The sequence below is a fragment of the Accipiter gentilis genome, chromosome 26 (assembly GCF_929443795.1).
Source record: "Accipiter gentilis chromosome 26, bAccGen1.1, whole genome shotgun sequence".
NCBI lineage: Eukaryota > Metazoa > Chordata > Aves > Accipitriformes > Accipitridae > Astur > Astur gentilis.
This window is the reverse complement of record NC_064905.1, coordinates 5,092,536-5,112,172: the sequence shown is the minus strand read 5'-3', so window position 1 is coordinate 5,112,172 and position 19,637 is coordinate 5,092,536. Positions and strand designations below refer to the sequence as shown.

Here is a 19,637-nt window from a genome sequence, read left to right as displayed (position 1 = left end):
GCCCCCCTGATTTCAGGAGCCTGGTGTCTCAGCTGCCCCTCGGCTCCCAAGACCAGTGGCATTGCCACTGGGAGAAGGGAGCGGGAAGAGATCTTTCATAGTTCCAGCAACACAACAATGGGCATGGTGTGGCACAGAACCGCAAAGGCAATTCTCAATTTTTGACAGCAGAGGAAGGAAAAGAAGCAAATCTTTTAAAGAGGGAGCTTCACCTTTACTGCCAAAAGTGCACCCTCGAAATGCAAGAGACGCAGACCATATTTGTGGAATAATTTTATATTCTACAGTATGTGATGCCCCTACCTGCAATTCATACATGCTAGAAATTAAGGCTAATATATAGGCTTATATAAATGCACATGAATGCAATAGGGATTGTGTGATATACACATTCTGTGAATTTAGAGTTGCATGTATGAACAGTTGTTAAGGAAAAGTTACATTTACAGAGGAAACAAATGTTTTGAAAGAACAAAGACAACACGTAGTTCCTAGACAAGGGCAATTGCATGTTTCTTGGTGAAGCTGGAAAGGGATCTGCTTTCCATCAGGATTTTCCTTTAGTAATACATTAGACAGCACTTGGGTGCATCACACAAGAAAAAGGTCAATATGTTTAAAAACACCTATCTTTCCAATTTTTAAATTTCTCCCAAACACCACCTGCCCATGACAAGCAGCAATACCTGCTTATATTCATGCATGCGTATGCAATACAGCTACGAAACCATAACAATTTGAATAGCAAATACTCACAGTGTTTCATTTGCGTTCAGTCCACAGAGTGAAAAAGTGCAAAATAAAATACACACAGGAAAAAATTCGAAGCACTCATGATGTGTTCAGGAATATTCTACAAGCGCTAGAAGTAGCTAAATAAAAGGAGTCAATTGTTCTCCATACACAGCTGTTTCTCTGTAATATCTGCATGCATACAAAATAAAATATAACAGCCATTGTGGATGGTCTGTCCTAACTGTTTCAGCCTAAGTATTAGCTGAAGTGCCTCACCTGATCTCTAACGCCCTAGCCGTGGACGGGAAGACAGGGTGTCTTGCAGATAAAATGGACCCAACCCTTTTAAGACATCATTGAAATTGCCCAAGGAGCCAGTAAGAAGCTTGGGTGCTTGCGGAGAGGACTACCCCCCTCCCCAGAGCCCGCCCAGCCCGCAACCTCCTCTTGCACCAACGGGGGCTTCTCAGCGGCCTTCGAGCATCGTCGCAGAGATGCTGCATTGCGGCAATTTATCGATCACAGTAGCCAAGTCCAAAGCTGAAAGCCATGAACAAGATCTGCTTTCCCACCCTCCCTTCTCCCAACAAAGCATTTTTGGTGAAATATACCATCCAAGATTCTAATGGCAAAAGATGCAAAAGCAAATCTAAATTACCAATCTGGTGAACAAAGACATTGTTCAGTATATGCTCCTACATCCCTTTAACACAGCCATCACCTTGTCTCCCACAATGTTGTCTTCTATTTTAGTCTCAAATAAATCCCAATCTCAGCCATAGTCTGGCACTTTCAAGCCACAGACATCTCATGCCACCTAGCACCGTGAAGACAAGAGGGATGCATGCAATTTTAAAAAACTAATTGCACTACTGTTCGTTGTTTCCCTCAATGGCTTTATGTAGCCACCTCATTTGATGCTCTTTCAACCGACCAAGCTATTTTCTGGGGTATCTCTAAAGTACTCAAGAGCAACATGGTATATCACAACAAAGGTTTCTGGATGACCTTACAGCGTTTTAAAATTTGTTTCTAAGGCTCTGCAGATGTCCTAAGCGTGGCCATCCATCACTCGTACATACTAAAACAATGCATTTGGATTATTCACCCCAAACAGAAACTTAAGAAATGTAATTCCCCTTCAGAAGTATTGAACCAGTTAACATGAAATTGCTTCATTTATGATAACTAAATTAACATAGAAATTGTGATTATTTGGCTTCAAATTACATTACAATTATTTCATACTTCCACCCTTAATGCAGCCCTTAAATTTTCTTTTTTCTTAAACAGAGAACTGGATATGCTGCATAAAGAAAGTCTAATTTACACCAATCATATGCCTTTTTTTTTAGAGTTTTAAAAATGATTTTTCCTGATTTAACCATAACATACATGCTCTTTTCATCATATATACTGACATAACCTTGTCAACAGCAGGAAAAAAAGACACTATTTGATTTTTAGATCAGAAGCATCTACCTATGCATTTTTTTAAGGTGCAGATGTAATTATCTAGTTCAGTTACAAGCTAACTGTCTACATATTACTGTTTTGATTTCTAAATTACTATAGATACAATATTATTGTCGCCGCTAAAATCATTGGATAATGCTAATAACAAGTAATGCATAGTACCCTGATCCCAGCAGCTACAGTTTAAGGTTAAATATCTGACACAGTGCTTGAAGTGGTAGATCAACAATTCTGCTATACAGAGCTCCCATCATAATTTTACTTTCTCTTTGCAGAGAAACCAGGATTTTGAGTCCCCTCTTTTATAAAGACTGGATACAGCGCAGAGCCTTTGTCTATGTTGTTCTACCAGCACAGCAGAGAGACAAAAGCTACCTCAGAAAAAGACAAATCATTTATACCACTACAGGTCATAAACAATACCTTGAATTGCACACAGAAAAAAAAGAAGGTAACCATTATGTGTTTTGAAACATTTTTTAAATCAACATATTTTGCTGTTGTGGCGATTGACCCCACAGCAAGCAGGAGTTCCCGCATTCACCACCAGTACATCCAGCTACCGTAGTATCATCATGCAGCTGCTTTGGGGAGTCATCTAAACAATGAATTGCAAATTATGGCATAAAATGACTATTGATCTACCTTGAACTTGTTACTTTCCCTCAAGAATTCTGTCGTCACCTCAACTTTATCTTTTATTCCCATCATAGTCTTCAGCTCAGCTTTTGGTTAAGGTGTTGAGCCGCGCGTCTGCATTACATACACAGTTGAGTGTCCTCTGGATTGAGCTGTTCACATTCATTTGACTTTCAACAGTCAAAATGCTTGTTCTACATCTTTTATATTACTGATGAGGAAACTATATTAGTCAAAGGGGAGGGACGGCAGGTCACAAGATGAGCAGAGCAGAGCGTGCAAGTGAAACAATATCATGGGAGAGAAGGTTTGCCAGAATATCTCCTGGAGTTTTGACTTTGGAGTCTCTCGGAGCAGTGACTGCAGCACCAAAAAAGGGCTTACAGTACACAAGCCATAAAACTGGGCTTCCTCAGAAAGCATATTGGTCAGTGATTCATGAAACTAATAATTCTAACCTGGCACTGCTCTTATCTTGATAAGTTCTGCAGCCCGCACAGCTCCAGGCTATTCTTAACGGGAAAAAAACCCTCCAACCTAATGGGAGCAGGAAAGGAGAATGAGCACAGCATTCAACTACTACATATGCTCCAGGAGGGGGAAAATCCATCTTTTCTAAATATGTAATATAATTAGGCATCCATACTGAGGATTGATAGAAATGTTCATCAATTTGCTGGGACGTGCCTGGAATAATGCAGGATTAGCAAAATCATTGATCAATGAATTTATGCAAATATATTCTCCCCATAAAGAGAGAGTTACATTACATCTGTAACAGGCATCAGTGATTTTCAGAGGCCCTCTCTTGCCCGCTCTTATTTTATCTCAGCTGGTCTTTGATATAAAGCCTGTCACCACAGTGCCATCTGGATAGTGTTCCTTTCACTATGCTGTACTTCCAACCTCACATTTTGTAATATGTTATAGAACAGAGGTTACCTCAGATTTCATTTCCATATCTTGAGCAATGACACCAGATCTCTCACCGACATGTATCAGCAAATAATGACATTTCTTATCAAGCAATCATGTAAGCACCCCATCTTTCCTCCATCAATTCTTTATGGTAATTAAGTACCTTATTTCACTAGGGTCCATTGGGGGTGCAGTATTTTTCTAAAAGTTCTCCAGAAAAAGGCATTTCTGTAGTTAATCTTATCTCCAACTGATTTATATAACAGAAACCTTTCTAATGACACCAGCCAGGTTCTTCAGCAGCATTCCTCCTTCCCTTAAAGACCTACAGCAATACAGGAGGCAGGAAGAATGGGACGGGTATAAACTACAGGACAGTCTAGTAAGTAATGGAGTAAAGAAAAATAGAAATTATCATTTGTCCACTGATACCTCTATACTCTGGGTGCACTGCTTCTCAATTGCCAAACTGGCTTTTGTTCTTCCTCTGGCATAACTTGATTGCCCGTGATAGAAGTTCGATGTGGAAAACTGAGGATACTCTTAGAAAAGCCGAACTCCTTGTTTTTCACCTAATTTCACCTAACTAGTAAATATTTCATTTGCTCATATACTGCCAATGGTTACTCCCTTCAGTTTTGTTCTTATGACACGTATTATGTACATGCAGACTGATGAAATAACTAACGATTGTAAATTCATTTTATTCATTTACATACATTTGAGCTAACATATACCCTTGGGTAAAAAAAGAAAACAAAACAAAACACAAAAATACCCCCAATCATTTTAATTCTACTGTACTAAAACAGCTATGCACATTTTAAATAGAAATCTCATTTTCATTATTGCATTTAGGTATTTTGGTATCAGTTATAGGAACACAATTTACAGAGTTCAAATTTTATCCTGATTGCCTCAACCGATCATAATTTCCAGCAAGATAGAGGAGGAAATCACATTTGTGTGGCATTTTCAAGCTTTCATTAAGCAATGACATCTCATATATTTAGAATTATGTCATGACTTTCGCTCCCTGACTCTCCAGGTTGGGAAAGCAAATAAAAATCTTCTATCTAGTTAAGATATGCCCAGAATAGCATTTTGCAAATAAGTAAAACTGACTATATAACTGAGTGTTCAGCATACAGAAGACAACACTAGGAACAATTAAATCCTGGCTGTAGCAAAAAATAATGATTCATGTTCAGAAAAGTTCTTAAAAGTTTGCTAGGACAAAAGGTAGTGTGTATTATAAGCACACTCATCCATGACATCTCTATCAGAAATTGCAGATTACTGATTTTTTTATGAAACAGAATCCTTTATAAAAGGAACGCATTGGATTGAAAAAAGGAAAGCATGAATAACCCTATTCCACTTGTAAAATGCTTGCAATGACTGGATGTGTCAGACAACATACAGAAGAACAGGGGATGTGGACCGCAACTGGTCTGACAGATCGTGCTGTGTCCTACTGAACACAACTCGGCACCAAATGAGAGTTCCAAAGAAACCAGCGTGTGGCACTTGTAGCTGTGTGCTTTTCTGGGCATTTGTTGGGGAGCAGGAAGAAGAGTGAGGCACAAATGTTTGGAGAGAAAAGGCTATATATACAAACGCTGGCAGAACAATTTCAATTTCTAAGACTCCTATTATTTTCATTTTAAGATTTCAGGGATGGAAGGGTGGTGTGTCTTAACTTATGTTTACACTTTACTATCTGAAAAATTAACCTTTTTTTTTAAGAACAAATATTTAGGGCTCATTTGGAATGAAAGTTACAACTTAAAATTGCTGTGAATATTTGGGTGACTGTACTTGCACTTCTTCAGTATTACTTGTGAGTGAATTATCATGATTTTTCACACTAAAGTGCCCAGAGTTGAATGGCGGATTCCTGCGTGCATAGTTTGTTGCTACAGACTCAATGACAGAGTCAGTGCTCATTCATTTCAAAAAGCAGGTGAAACTCAGGAAAGAGGATTTTCAGGCTCAGAGATATTTTATGAAAGACCTACAGCAATTAACATGACTAACAACAAACAAAACCCAAAATCATTCCATAGCTTTGTACAGCATGAACTCATTTGCCTTCTGTGATAGAATACTATCCACAGACCTCCTAGGATTAGCTCTGGGTATGATAAAATCTTTGGGGTTTGCGAATTTTTTTTACAGAAAATCTGCAATGAACAAAATGGGTTCAAGCTCCAGTCCCTCTGGCTATCATTATAAAGCAGGAGGAAAAAAGAGCTTTTACAATATAAAACAAGGAAAATGCTCCACCTAAGTTGCCAACAGTGACTCGTAATTCTTTCTGTCCTGTCCACATGGCACAACTGCCATGTCACCACACAGTTTTCAAGCTACCCTAGTGAGGCAAAACAATAATAAAGGATTTTTTGCTAAATTGAGTTCTGTATCTTACTGAGTATTGTTCAGCACTTCCAGTCTAATGACAATAGCATGTTCATTCACTCAATATTACTAGTTTAACCCGTTTGACCGAGCTTGTTGACCCACCTTAAAATTAATTCCTATAATTCATGTATCCTAAGAGACTGAAGGTGAAATTCTGAGCCCTGAAAGAGTTTTAAATCCCATGCTTCATAATTTTGGACATTTGGAAATGAAGCTATGGACTAATTTCTAATCTACAAAGGATATGAACGTTGTATTGCCACACACCATAAGAAACACTAGACAATTACTTTGAAGACTTCTTTGGGGTTTTTTGGGGTTTTGTTTTGTGAGTTTTTTTTTAATAATCTTTAAATGTGCTTACAGCTACACTAACCATATTTCTAAATAATAACTGTTATTGACAGATATTGGGACAGGACATAACTAAAAAATAAGCAGAGCAGAAAACCTTCTCCTACTGAAAATGATGCGTTAGCTAGTGAAAGTTTCACACCATTTTTCTTGAACTTTCCTGTGCATTTCTATTCCAACAGGTCATAAGTTAGCTAATAACTTTTGCCACCCCTTTACAAATACACGCCTCTTTCACATTTTATTGCTCTTTCAGTGGTTGCACACACTCTTCTGTGTCTTGGAATGCAAGAACAAACCCACTGAAATATGCTTTATCATCTCACAAAAAGGGGGAAAGGCAGTATGTCAACAAGAAAAATCCCTATTTTATCAACAAATTAAAACTAAAACCTTTATGGGAAGCCATACAAAAAATCTGACACAAAATCGAACAAAAGCAGCCCCAGTGCAAAACTACCAAGAAACAATGCTTAAGTAAGCGTGTGAGTTCTGCATGTAATTTCTCAGACATTATTTTCACCTTGCCGTAGGGGCAAAGACAATCAGCAGAAGGCACCAAAGCACTTTAAACTCAACATTTTTGCAGCTTTTTAACCCAAAATTCAGTCACCAGTAGCACTTGGCACTGCATTATGATCTACACAGGTCAGATCATAGGATCAGGGACATCTTTGGGGACATTTGAAACATGGAAGCTCATAAAAGAAGTGATCAAAAGACTGTTTGTATTGGGAGCCGCTGCCAGTGCCTTGGTCTGATCCAAGCTTCAGCTGAAGTTAGCAACTCATTGCACCATGTCAAGTATTGAAATTAGTCACAAATTTCAGTCTTGTTTTCGTCTCTGCCTCTGTGCTATTTGTTGGTACAGGAACATATTCGTAACACAGAAAAAGAAAAATAAAAGTAGTAAATGAAAACAGCTTGTTGATAAGCAGAAATAAGTAACGTGGTCCATGGAGTGCTCTTCATTTTGAAGGCTAACTGCACAACTTCCTTCTCTTCCTACATCTACCAAATCACCAAGCTCCTTGCACTCATGCCTTTTGAGGAATTCAAGGTGAATGAAAACTGCAATCCAGAAACCAAAGTGCTTTTAAAGAAATTGTTCTTAATTTATTTTTTTGAGTAATGCTAAGCATTGTGTATCTGGCCCGAGTTTATCTACAGAATTTAGAATTCTGTAGACATGCGGGAGTGCAGAGAAAAGGTGCAGAAATGTAAACGTTTGATATCAGAAAGGTCACAAGATTTCACTAAGATAAAGAAGAAATACACTATTTGGTACCTTTGCAAACTGTTCGAACAGATAATTAGATTAATGTTTGTCAGAATCATTAAATATTTTCTACTTAGTGCATTACAGGTTAAAACATATCTGCATAAAATACATAGAGGGTGTGAAAGGATGAAATTTGGTTTCACTTGTTAATATTCTTTGATGGTTCAAGTCGCTTTAATTTCTTAACATTTATGACTGTTTTACACCTGAGGATATGATATTCTCTAGGGCATGAGCAAATTTATTTTGATAGATTAAATGCTTAAACTTTCTTTGAAGAAAAACTTGGGAAAAAATTCAGATTAGGTTGGAAGTATAAAACTCACATTTTGTGACTGCAAGAAAAATACCTTTAGAAATAGATACTATCAAGATATTTTCTCATCTGTTAGAATTAAGATTGATTTTTCCTGTAGCAGTATGTCTGTGCTGAAAATTAAAAATGCATTACAGAACTGATTATGATGTATTTTATATATCCTCCTCTCCTCCCACCCACAAATAACTGGCATAGAATTAATCAATTAAACTCAGAGAGGTAAATAAACTAATTCAACATTTACTACATCCTGGGGAGAGGGCATGCATTCCCAGCAACTTTTTCAGAGCCTGCAGAACTCCGTATATTACAAAAAAGGCTCTATTTATTGTCCAGCCTATTTTAGTGAAAGTTATAGCACAGTCTACTGTCAGTGGAGGACTGATTCACTCTCCACAGATATGGAAAATCAGTCCATCAAAAAAAAAAAAGAAAAAAAAAAAAGAAAGTCAATTTTGTAGGCGTTCCTGCAGTTTTTTTCTTCCTTTCTTTCACCACACAGTAGACTTTTCAATCTGACAGACAAGTAAAACTTTATAGTGGTAACACACGACTTTTCCTGAAAAGTGCTATTAATATAGAATTCAAACAATACTCTTGATAGCATAAGTTCCCAGATAAGAAACTCTGCAGATACCTACTGTTAGCTCAATATAAGCAACACACGCTATCTGATCAATACCAATATTCCAGCCTGGGAGAGAGAGGGGCCAAAGGTATCTCAGCTGACGGTGACAGACAAACATGTACAGCTACCACTCCAAAGTCCCTCAGAAAGCTGAACTTGCTTCTGCTGAAACTGATGGCAAAACTCCTTTGAGCATCACTACAAGGTGGGTAGAGCCCTTGGGGAAGAATTCCCTATATTATCACAGATGTATTCAAACCCACTGTGACGCGTGGCACAGCACCATCTATAAAGCCTGTTGTTTTGCCTCTTCTCAGAAGCCAAAGACGGTGTCTTAAGTCTGCTGAACCTCCAGGTGACAGGACTGTGAGGCGGGTGCTTAATTCAACCATGTACCATTTGCTGTTTCATACCATGTTATTTAAGGGCAAGCTTTTCAGCAGTCTGAGCAGCCCTTCCCTGCTGTGTTCAAGTGTATATTGTTTCAGTGCTGGACCAGTATTAACTCCAGTTCAGATGCTGAGGGTTTGCATTTTGGAGGGGTCATGTCTCCCCCTCCCCGCTCCCTCTCCATTTTGGCTTAGGACTGTGTGCTTTCACAAGTATTAACGCTTTCAGCTTTGCAGTATTAACTTTCAGGTAACAGGGAAAGCTTTACATCAGTTCATACAGTCAAAACCTATTCCAGAAAAGGTCTCTAAGTGAACAAGTAACTATTAGTAATAAGCAAATTATCTGCTCAGATACTGAGCTCTGGGTAATATTGGATTTTACATTACAATGACGGTGCTCTAAATCTAATGTGCTTTTTCTCTGTTAGAGTCAGCTTTCATTGTCAAATCCTGTTTTTCTTTTTTTGGTCTGTGCTGCAGCTTTAACAGCCGACGTGTAAAGTTTGTGGTACATGAAGAGCACAACGTGGTGTTATTTCAGCCCTCAGAGAAGGATCCTCCCCAAAAGCCAATGACTGCACTGAACAAGCCTGCCAAACGCCCGTCTCTCCTCCCTCTTACATACCAAACACCTTTTAAACAGCTTTTTGTCTAGGGCAATTGTCAGATATCTCATAATATTGTTCCCCACGAACCTGCTACCTATCCGCCACTCGACATTACGCAGACCTGGCCAGGTTTCTGGCTGCAGAGCATACATCGGACGCACTTTGAATACTGCTGAACCCCATCTGTTCCTCACGGCAGCGAGCACGGCAATATCCCTGCTCCTCAGGAGCGGCAGCAGAGAAGTCGTCTATTGTGGTTTAATCAGCAGTAACCCCAGCCTGGGGGAAGTGTGAGATTTCACTTTGCTACCTCCACCACCGCTCCGAGGTGGGAAGGATGGAGACCAAGCCCCCAGGTTCGCCCAGCACTGCAGCACGGGGAGAGCCGCCCCCCCGCCGCCCCGGCACAGCACCAAGTCAACTCACAGGATCTCCAGGTCGCGCAGGGCTCGGAAGGCTCCATCTTCGATGCAGCTGATCTGGTTGTTGTCCAGTTGCCTGCAGAAAGGAAGGGAGAGGATGAAGGCTGGCTGGTACGGGCAGAACTGCCTCGGAGCGCCAGGTCGGGGGCTTCCCCGTCACCGAGGTGTCCCTCCACCCCCTCGCAGCGCCTGCTCGCCACCCGGCGCAGGGCTGCTCGGCTGCCACGCTGCTCTGGCTCTGCTCGCTGCTGTCTGACAGCGCTGCACGCTACCGCACACTGAAGCCTGTCAGGTCTCAGTAAATATTAATTGCGCCTTTTTTTTTTTTTTTTTTTTTAAAGGCAGAAGGGAGTAATTTCATTACATTAGGGCATCCAATCCATTATGAGCTTTTACCGTCATGTCACTGAAACAATTTCATTAAGCTAAAGGCCTGTAAATCATTGGAGGTCACTGTGCTGCCCTCCGTGACCTCCCAGAATGCCTTTTTTCTTTTACTGGAAGTTGGAGTCCTCTGTCCTGACAGTACTAAATCTCCAGGCTTTATCTGCCCAAGAGCTGTGAGAGTGCATAGGGAATATACCAATTCCAAATTAGACTCAACTAATCTAATTTTATAGTCTTTTTATTATTCTAAGCACCAAATGTCTGTGGTGGTTCGATGCCTCTCTGCATTGTTACTGGTCCCATCTGGTAGCCCATTCTATTGAAAGATTTCTGACTAAATACAGATTCTGTCTAACTGCATCAGGGAGAGCAATCCGGTGACAGAAAGCATTATACACACATACACTTAAAACACTATTTTGCTTCAAAATGCGTAATTTAATATTTGGACGGTGGAGTTCTCTCATTTGTCTCCCTGCATACGTACGATTTAAATATATTTTACAATATATGTGTGGATATAGCAGTACAGCTACATCTGTCCCTTTTCCTTAGAAAATTAAAGTTGTAACTTGTAATTTAAAATTCAGTGATTACATTTTCTGACACCTGATCCCTTAAATAAAATTATGTACCTGCCCACATGTAAGTACAATATCTGCATTTCGTGAAAAAAATAGATGCAGGCTCCCGACTATATTATACTGTCCTTTGCCCACCATAAACTTGAGATTTGGTGAGGCAGGGACCATTTGTTCTGTGTGTGTAAATTATCATGAACAAATATACCAAGATTGCATTGCAGTTTCTGGTTGCTATTAAAAAATAATAAATATATATGCAGAGATAGCAAATATATTACTATATATATGTATAATATACTTGTCTAGTTTTACCAACTTCAACTATTTGCTGTACTTAATTTTTGGTCCAAATAGACACTTTTCATAGCTTTCTTATTATACAACAATAAAGTACAGACAGAGCAAATAAAACCTTTATGCACCCCTTTAAATACCAAGTTTGATCTACAAATATTGACCATCTTGAATATGTGTATATTTGAAGACTATGAGAAACTTAACCCTTGTAATGTAGCCTAGTCTTGATGAACATCATGTTTTTTATGATTTACAGTGCATGAAAAACCAGGCACGCTATAAGGTCTACTAAAAAACTTAGCAAGCGTAAAGCCCAGCTAAGGTTTCTCATAACTCTTGTACTTTTGGAGAACATGCTGAATTTGGCAAAACTTGAGCAATGTCTCCCATACTGACAGATACCAGGATGTACAATCATCCAAAATGGATTTTCTTGTACCATAAGAGTTGATGCATAGTATATATACATATGTATATAAATATATACACACATATTTATTTATGTTCTCTCCATTACTCCCACCACCTAGCAAAGTTGCTAAAAACTATATATTTTTGACTGCTGGGAGGACCCGCGGCTGCTGAGTGGCTTTTCCCAAGATCCCTGTTTAATTGTGTGGGTTGTTAAAAATTTGTTGCTCAAACAGAAAGGATGGTGCATTTCAGGAAGAATGAACTTAAAATGAGTTAAATATAATGCTGGTTGCATGACTAAGTACTTTACACTTCAGTTGGCTTTATTAAGCGTAAAGTTGGCACATGCTAGCACGATGAAGAGAGATCAGGCGCAACTTGAGAATCACATCTCTTCTTCTATGGGAAGTACTATATATTGCCTATTTTTATTTGAGTTATACTATAATATTGATTTTTCTGCCAAATACACTAAAATAAGCAAATAAACCCAGTATGCTAGTCACAAAGTCTTCTGATTAAAGGGCTTCATATGCGGTGTGTTGGGTTTTTAAAAAAATGCTACTCTCATAGATTGGTTTTTGTTGAAAAAGCGTAATGACAATCTTAATCATATTTCTATAGGTCCACTCACGCTAATGCTAACAACCAAGTTTAGTCTGTGTGATTCAACCACAGGACAACAGCAAGGGAAACTTCTAGATGCCCGGAAGACACACACTTAGCAGGATAGTCAGTAAATGGGGAAAATATTCATTAGAGATACACCCTGATTCTGTGTGCCCCATTAACTAAATCTGAAGAGTCTCTGGGTGACATCCACACGTTTAATGCTTCTTTGTAACGGAGCTTATGTTTCCTGATATCTGTCACACCAAAACATTCACATCGGTGTTTAAGCATAAGTTTCTTCTTAAAAGAACTATTAGTTGTCTTAAAATTAGGCATGACTGGTTTTGAGACCCTTCGCCTCCCCATTTATTTCTCCATGGGTAAAGATGGAAATTCTATTTCTTTGCTTCTGTACAGCACCCTGGTGAGTGGTTAAGCAGAGACTAGAAATTTGAGAGTTTAAAGTCTAAACGATGTCCTCCTTCCAAGACAATGTGTTACTTTGAAGTTTTGAGAAAACTTCAGGTAAAGCCTTAGAGAAAGGCAAAGACAGGTGTTCAACACATACTTTTATACCTGTGAAGACAAAACAAAAATCCTGTGATGTGGGTTAGCAGCCAGATCACATACTCAAAGTGGGTAAGCTGTACACGCAACATTTGTTGAGAAGAATGTCTTACCGGAATAAAAAGCATCATATGCAGAGAAAGTAAAAAAATCAACTTTAAAAAAAATTTAGCAAAATCAGTAGTTCAGAACAGGTGGCACAAGTATTTCCTTGAGGAACATGCGACACTGCTCCCACTTCTTCATCGCTGCCTTCTGACTGGAACACTCACACACACGCACACAGCACTGCTACCTGAGACACAGATCAGCTGCTCCAGGCTTACAGGTAAATTTAAGAAATGGTCTCAGTCAGCAGAAGCATTTATTCAGATTTAAATGCCATCTCTATTTGACAGTGTTCATACCCTTTCTAGAAGATCTTTTTCTCCTCAATATTACAAACAGGATGTTATGCATGTAATAGTGTAATGTAATGGTGAAAAAAGGTCAGACAACACAAACTCACATATTTAAGACACCATTCTAAAATGGACAAAGGCACTTTTTATACCTCCATTCCTGCCTTTTGAAAGAATACAGCACTAGGCTCAGAGTTTATCTAAAACTACCAAGTGATTCAACTGCCTCTGAAGAAAATAAGGGTTCTCACGCAGAAAAAGTGAGCCTCTATATTTAAGAGGCTATAGGATGACTGAAACCGCAATAACCAAGCTGTGTGAAATAGCTGTACAATACATATGGCACATGATAAGAGCTACAAGCCAAGGCACAAACAAACACTGCCAAACTTTGAAATTCCAAGTTTTTGCTAAGTTAGATAGATATCTAACTTTTATTTGGGTGAAAATGTTTGGGTGAAATGCCTAATCTCTCCTGCATTAGACACAAAGCACTGGACTTGGTCTCGGTGATGTTGTCAGAAGGGTTCTTGCTCCAACATCAGTGAGCCGAGATCCCAGCCTGGGAAACCCAGCAGCTCGCATGTGATTGAATTACCTACTCTGACCTCAACTAAGAGGCTCCAGGGATCCGAGATCTCCGTGACAGGCAATTAACACCAGACAATACTAATAGATACAAAGACTGATACCGGAAGATCGCAGAGAAAGGAGCAAAACACTCAAGCAAGGAAAATATTGAATGGGTATATGGGATTTAGGTGAAATGTGACAGAGACAAATGCTTATAAATGATGCGAGAATTTATAAAACTATTTGGAGAAAAAGGCATCTTTCATATGGTAGAGCTATAACACATAATGCCGTATGTATTATTATAATCTGACTCTAACCATGACTCAATAGCTAGTCTCAGTTTTTATTAAAAAACAGGAAAATTATGTGACTAAATTATATGCAACTGATTGATCATCGTCTATCTTTAAAATTGATGCTTTAAAGAAAAAAACCTTAGACGCAAATCACCTTTCTATGAAATGAGAAATAACACTGCATCCTAATAGATTTACATCACTGGACAGTCTATGGTTTGGCCAAGACACCGCTTTAACTATTTAAAACACAATTCCTCTGACAGAGTATAACTCCAGCTTATCCATTTAGATTTGTACATTATCTATCATACATGAGAGTTAAATTTCAAATAACATTTGGAAGGAATAGGATTTTACAATGTTGATATTCTTTTGCCATTTGAAATAATCCTCTAAATACTAAGGCTTGGAGGTTTTGCTCACAACAATAAGGAATATTTAGTTTTCAAATGTATTTGAGAGATAAAAATCCCCAGCAACAAAGCTGATATAATTTTCATCAAGCTACTAGATTGAAGATTAAAAAAAAAAAAAAAAAAAAAAAACCCCAAAACCCCCCAAAACCCCAACCCAAACTGTTCGGAAACATTAAAGAATTTAATTCATCCAGGGTGAAATTTTCCAATACCAAAATAATCTAATCTTTTACTAACATTAGAAGTTAGTTAATATTTAAAACACTCCATTTATATTACTAGAAATGTTTCTTCATAGTACACCAACTAGGCTGATGCCATATATAAAAGCTTTCAATATATTTTCTGCAATTAGCCATACTCACATTCATGAAGAAGAGGTCCTTCAAGCATCAACATTTCACAGTAATGAACTACATAATCAGTGTTTTGTTCTTTGTTTCAGAGGGATTTTTTTTTCTTCCATTTACAAACACTACCAAGGCCACTGCAGAGCTCAAGTGTTAATCTGGTTTTTAATTATACTATGATGGTACTTTAATTACTATAACCTCTTTCTATATTTTATCCAGAATCTAGTTAAATGTTTAAATAAAAGCCTGTATTAACAAGTACTGTAATAAATACTTTTCAGATTTCTTTGTTTCTTATATTTTATGTTTAGCACATTTAGCATAAAAAGAAGTGTTAGAATAGTTGCATATTTAAGAAAGCTCTACTGTTACAGATATGAAATTACCACTGCTACAAATATCTACTGTTATAGATCTGAGATTAAGCAAGAGCCATTTCCTCATAAATAAAAGACTTGCATATTTAACCAGAAGTATCCATATTAAAGTTTTTGTATTATTAAAGTATTTAAAGGAATTTTCAATAGCCATTTCACTGGAAGGTAAATTCACTGTAACTTATTATAGAATTGTTGTTAAAAAAAATTAATTTTGTTAATTTCATCTCCAAAAGAACCTCAGTTCGGACAACATTTTTCCCAAACCTTTTCAGTTCTTTTTTCTAATATAAACTGCTGGGTTTATGCCATCACTTTCCCATAAAGTTTATACCCTAGTACTGAAGTTTTTCCATAACCTGTAAGAATTAGAGAGACACTCTATAACATTTATTGTCCAGCCTCCAAACCAGTCCTTATATAATGTTAAGAATATTAAAATTTCAAAGGAAAGTAACACCAATACATCTATGTAAAATTTCTCACATACTAACCTAAAGTCCTTATCCTTAAATTAAATTGATAAGGAAGCACCATAAATGGTAATAGACGGTCCTTTGAAGTAATACTAAATTCAATTAAATTGAAAGAATATAAAGTTGTTTCAAAGTAGCTTTTAATGCATTTTTCATGTTTAATTTTCACTCTTTATTGATGCTTTACTAAAATCATTCTATAAAAGCTTGCTTGTATCAGAAAATTTAAAGAATTGATACATTGAATTCAACATCAAAATAATTTTCAAGTGGAGTAAATTGGTGGTGCAAAACAAATGACAGAGCTGCTGTGATCAAGCTGAAATCTCCCTCTGGGATTTTTACAAATGTTCCAAAATTCCTTTTTTTTTTTTTTTTTTTTTCTTGTTTTGTTTCCTAAAGATGCGGTGTTGCCAAAAGCTATGGTCGAAGCATTGTGCAGAAACAGCTCATCTGCATGACATAGTTGGGCAGTGTCATATTCTCTGTCTTCAGTTTTCATACCCGACCTATGTTGTCAGGTTGTTAAATAAGGAGGGAGGGATATCTGATTTGGAGGGGAAGAGCTGTTTGTAAATAATTACTGCCCAGACTATTCAAAAGTATTAAGTATTTATTCTAAGTTTTTTTATGATATTAACTCACAATTCAAAATGTTGCTGTCAAAAGTAGACATCATATTAGCTTAATACAAAACTTAAGTGGCAAATGAACATGTAGATTACTCCTGCCTCCTCCGACATGGATAAATACACACAAATCCAAGATCTTCTTTCAATATCAAGGGGTTTAGAACAATTTTTTTTTTTCTTTTTTTAACTCTCTCTGGTTGCTGATGTAACAAATAGTGCATACCAAGCACAGAAATGGCTGTCTCCATAGCAATTGGGGCAGGTTTTGCGGTTTCCCTAGTTACTCTTGACTGATAACCATCTGTTGTTCTCCTCCGCTACAGCCCCAAAGGGGAAAAGGGGAAGAAATGAGAAAGATAAAATGGGTGTTAGAGAATACAAAACTTATTTACTATAGAGTTTTTTTACATTTTCAGAAGGTTTGCACTTATTCAATTTTTGTTTTATTTATTGTTATTTTCAGTTGACAAGTATCAAATAGCACATGTAAAGGAAAGTTCTAATTCCAAAAGGTTCCACTAATCATTCACCTTATTAATAAGAAATCATACTAGGGAATCATATTAGGAATATTAATAGGAAATCATATCATTAGGGATGCTCCTATGAAACTGGAAAATGTGAAACTAAGGCACTTATATAGAAAACAATACACAGATATTTAATCTAAATAATTAGTAGAAACGCGTAATTTACAAAGAGCATGAGGCAGAGGAGGTGCAGAAGGTTAGCATCCACCTAGCTGCTGCAGGTGGAATAGGATCACGAAGTAACTGCTACTTTCCAGCCCTGACCTGCAATAATGGCTGGAAGTTACCTCTGTTTACACGTTTGTGGCCATCCCTGGCCATCACTTCCATCAAACCTTGAGCCCCTTCCTCCCCTTCAGCGTCCCTGTGTGGTGCCGTAAGGAAGACACAGGTACAGCAACCCTGCAGGGACGAGGCTGCCCATGCCCGCGGCCCTCCTTGAGGACAGCCCCACGGCTGCGCCTGCACCGTGGGCAGCCCCCGATGGCCCTGCTGCCTGAGGCACGCGCCAAGATGCGTACTATAAGCAAGGTCAAGGTTTATATAGGCTCGTGTGCCATCATGGTATTATTTACATGGAACTAATAGCACATAAGTCATGCTCATTTTGAAGGAAAACCAAATAAGCCTCCGCAGGCTAGCTGTTACGGCAGATCGATATAGCAGCATACATTTTTCCCTTGAAAATGATTCTGTGCATATGTTCCGTGTAGTAACAAATTCATTGCAGGATCAAAACTTAAAAAAGCAAGCTACAGAATGCTTCATCCCTTAATATTAAAATTTGTATAAGCTGTCAGTTGTCAAAGACAGACAACATTTGTTGGGAGGTACCAGTATTCCTAAAACGCAGCTTCAGTAGGCCAGAGGAGGGCAAGAAGCTCTACAGAGTGACGCAACAAGGCAGGGTTATTGCTCTGCTGGTTCTTATCCCCGGCGCAGGACAGGAGACGTTCTGGACACAGATGAAGTTACTGCTGCCTCGAGGACACCACCGAAGGGTTTCCGTGGAACTGCCTGGGTGCCCGGCTCCTGCCGGCGGGAGCTCAGGCAGCACGGGGCTGCGCGGAGCTTATCGGGAGAAGGGGCTAACGATGCCCACATGTACTGCCAGGATAAAGGGCGGGATGTGGGAAAGCAAGGTGGTTATTTAACAGGGTCACTTAGCAAAAATCGTATTAATTCTGCTGTTTCGTTGTTTACACATTTTTATTATTAATAATTTACTAAATTCAGCTCTGAGAGGAAAGCTGGGGCTCTCGTGCCTCTAAGAGGCTTAGACTTTTTCAGCAAACATGAAAATTACATGACAAGATAGAGGTTGTGGCAGAGAGCAAATGCAATAGACCTCGGCAATTAAGCGAAGGTAAACGCGCCCAAGGGCCAGACACCAGAAGCACCTATTTTACACAGTTAGGAAGATGACAGAGCAAAAAGGAATCTTGACATTCAATCTCCAGACATCTGTCCCCTTTGAAATCACATATTACATTAGATTAATTCTATGACCTGCAGTCATACAATGACTTATGTTTTCTAGCTCTTAAGACAAAAATTAGGAGGAAATAATACCAAAACAGTAAATGTTGTGACTAAAGTCACAGCAGAGTGTCAACCTTGTTACGTGGCTGCTAAATTTGGTCAAAACGGTAAAGATTCTTGTGCTTTGGTGACTTTTTTTAAAAATTAGAAAATTAGTATTAATACCTAGTGGATCAATACCCAAGCAATTCACATCTTGCAATTATGAACTGTAGTATCTTAGTATAACACACCAATAAATTTTTCAATCAGATCCTGGTTTATCACGCTGTTTTAAAAAACCAAAAATGGCCCGTTAAAGCTGGAGAAGGAAGAACAGTTTTGAATATCTCAGTGCCCCATTTTGGTTTGGGGGATTATTTTTTTTTAACGTGGTTATATTCAGTTCCTCAACATCCAAGAAGTGCTAAAATAATAATTAAAACCCACAGCCACTGGAGCATAGTTAATGAACACTACATATTTCAAGATGCTACGTTAGTTTTAAATCACTCTGAAACAGGTTTCCAGTACTGATCCTGCTTAGCACAGGCTAGGAAGCTTTTCTACGGTGTTCCAAAGACCAGGCCATTTCATCTTTAATACAGCTGTGGGCTCCAATTTTAGGGTAAGTGGCGCTCTAGATGATGAAGGGTGTATGAGGGACTGCTTCCAGGTTTTTTGTTTGGTTTTACCCCTTTTTTCTTATACAGATGAGGCAAAAGCAACTCACCTTTGAGACATGAAATTTAAATTATTCTAGTCATTTCTGCTGTAAAATTGTCCACTCAAAAATAACCAATGAAAAATAAGTGTTTTCAATTACTTTAAGACAAGGAGCAATCTGGCTTAGCTACAGCTTTGTCTTGTTCACTGCCTACCTGTCCGGGCATTATCAAAGTCAGAGATTTTGTTTTTAACACGCAAACGCTCCTAAATGGCTGAGGTCCACATGCAGCTCCAAATTCTGACTCCTCACTCTGATTACATGTTTCTGT

At 38.3% G+C, this 19,637-nt stretch overlaps 2 protein-coding genes across 3 annotated transcripts in view; both read right to left on the bottom strand.

Moving 5' to 3' along the window:
* SLIT3 (slit guidance ligand 3) overlaps positions 1-19,637 on the bottom strand; it is a 536,826-nt gene that overhangs the window by 224,582 nt on the left and 292,607 nt on the right. For both annotated transcript variants that reach the window (XM_049829395.1, XM_049829396.1), the window contains one exon: positions 10,202-10,273. In XM_049829395.1, the coding sequence (XP_049685352.1) occupies positions 10,202-10,273 (72 nt within the window). The remainder of the gene's footprint in view (positions 1-10,201; positions 10,274-19,637) is intronic.
* Positions 1-19,637, bottom strand: part of PANK3 (pantothenate kinase 3) — a 307,492-nt gene that overhangs the window by 258,682 nt on the left and 29,173 nt on the right. The window lies entirely within an intron of this gene.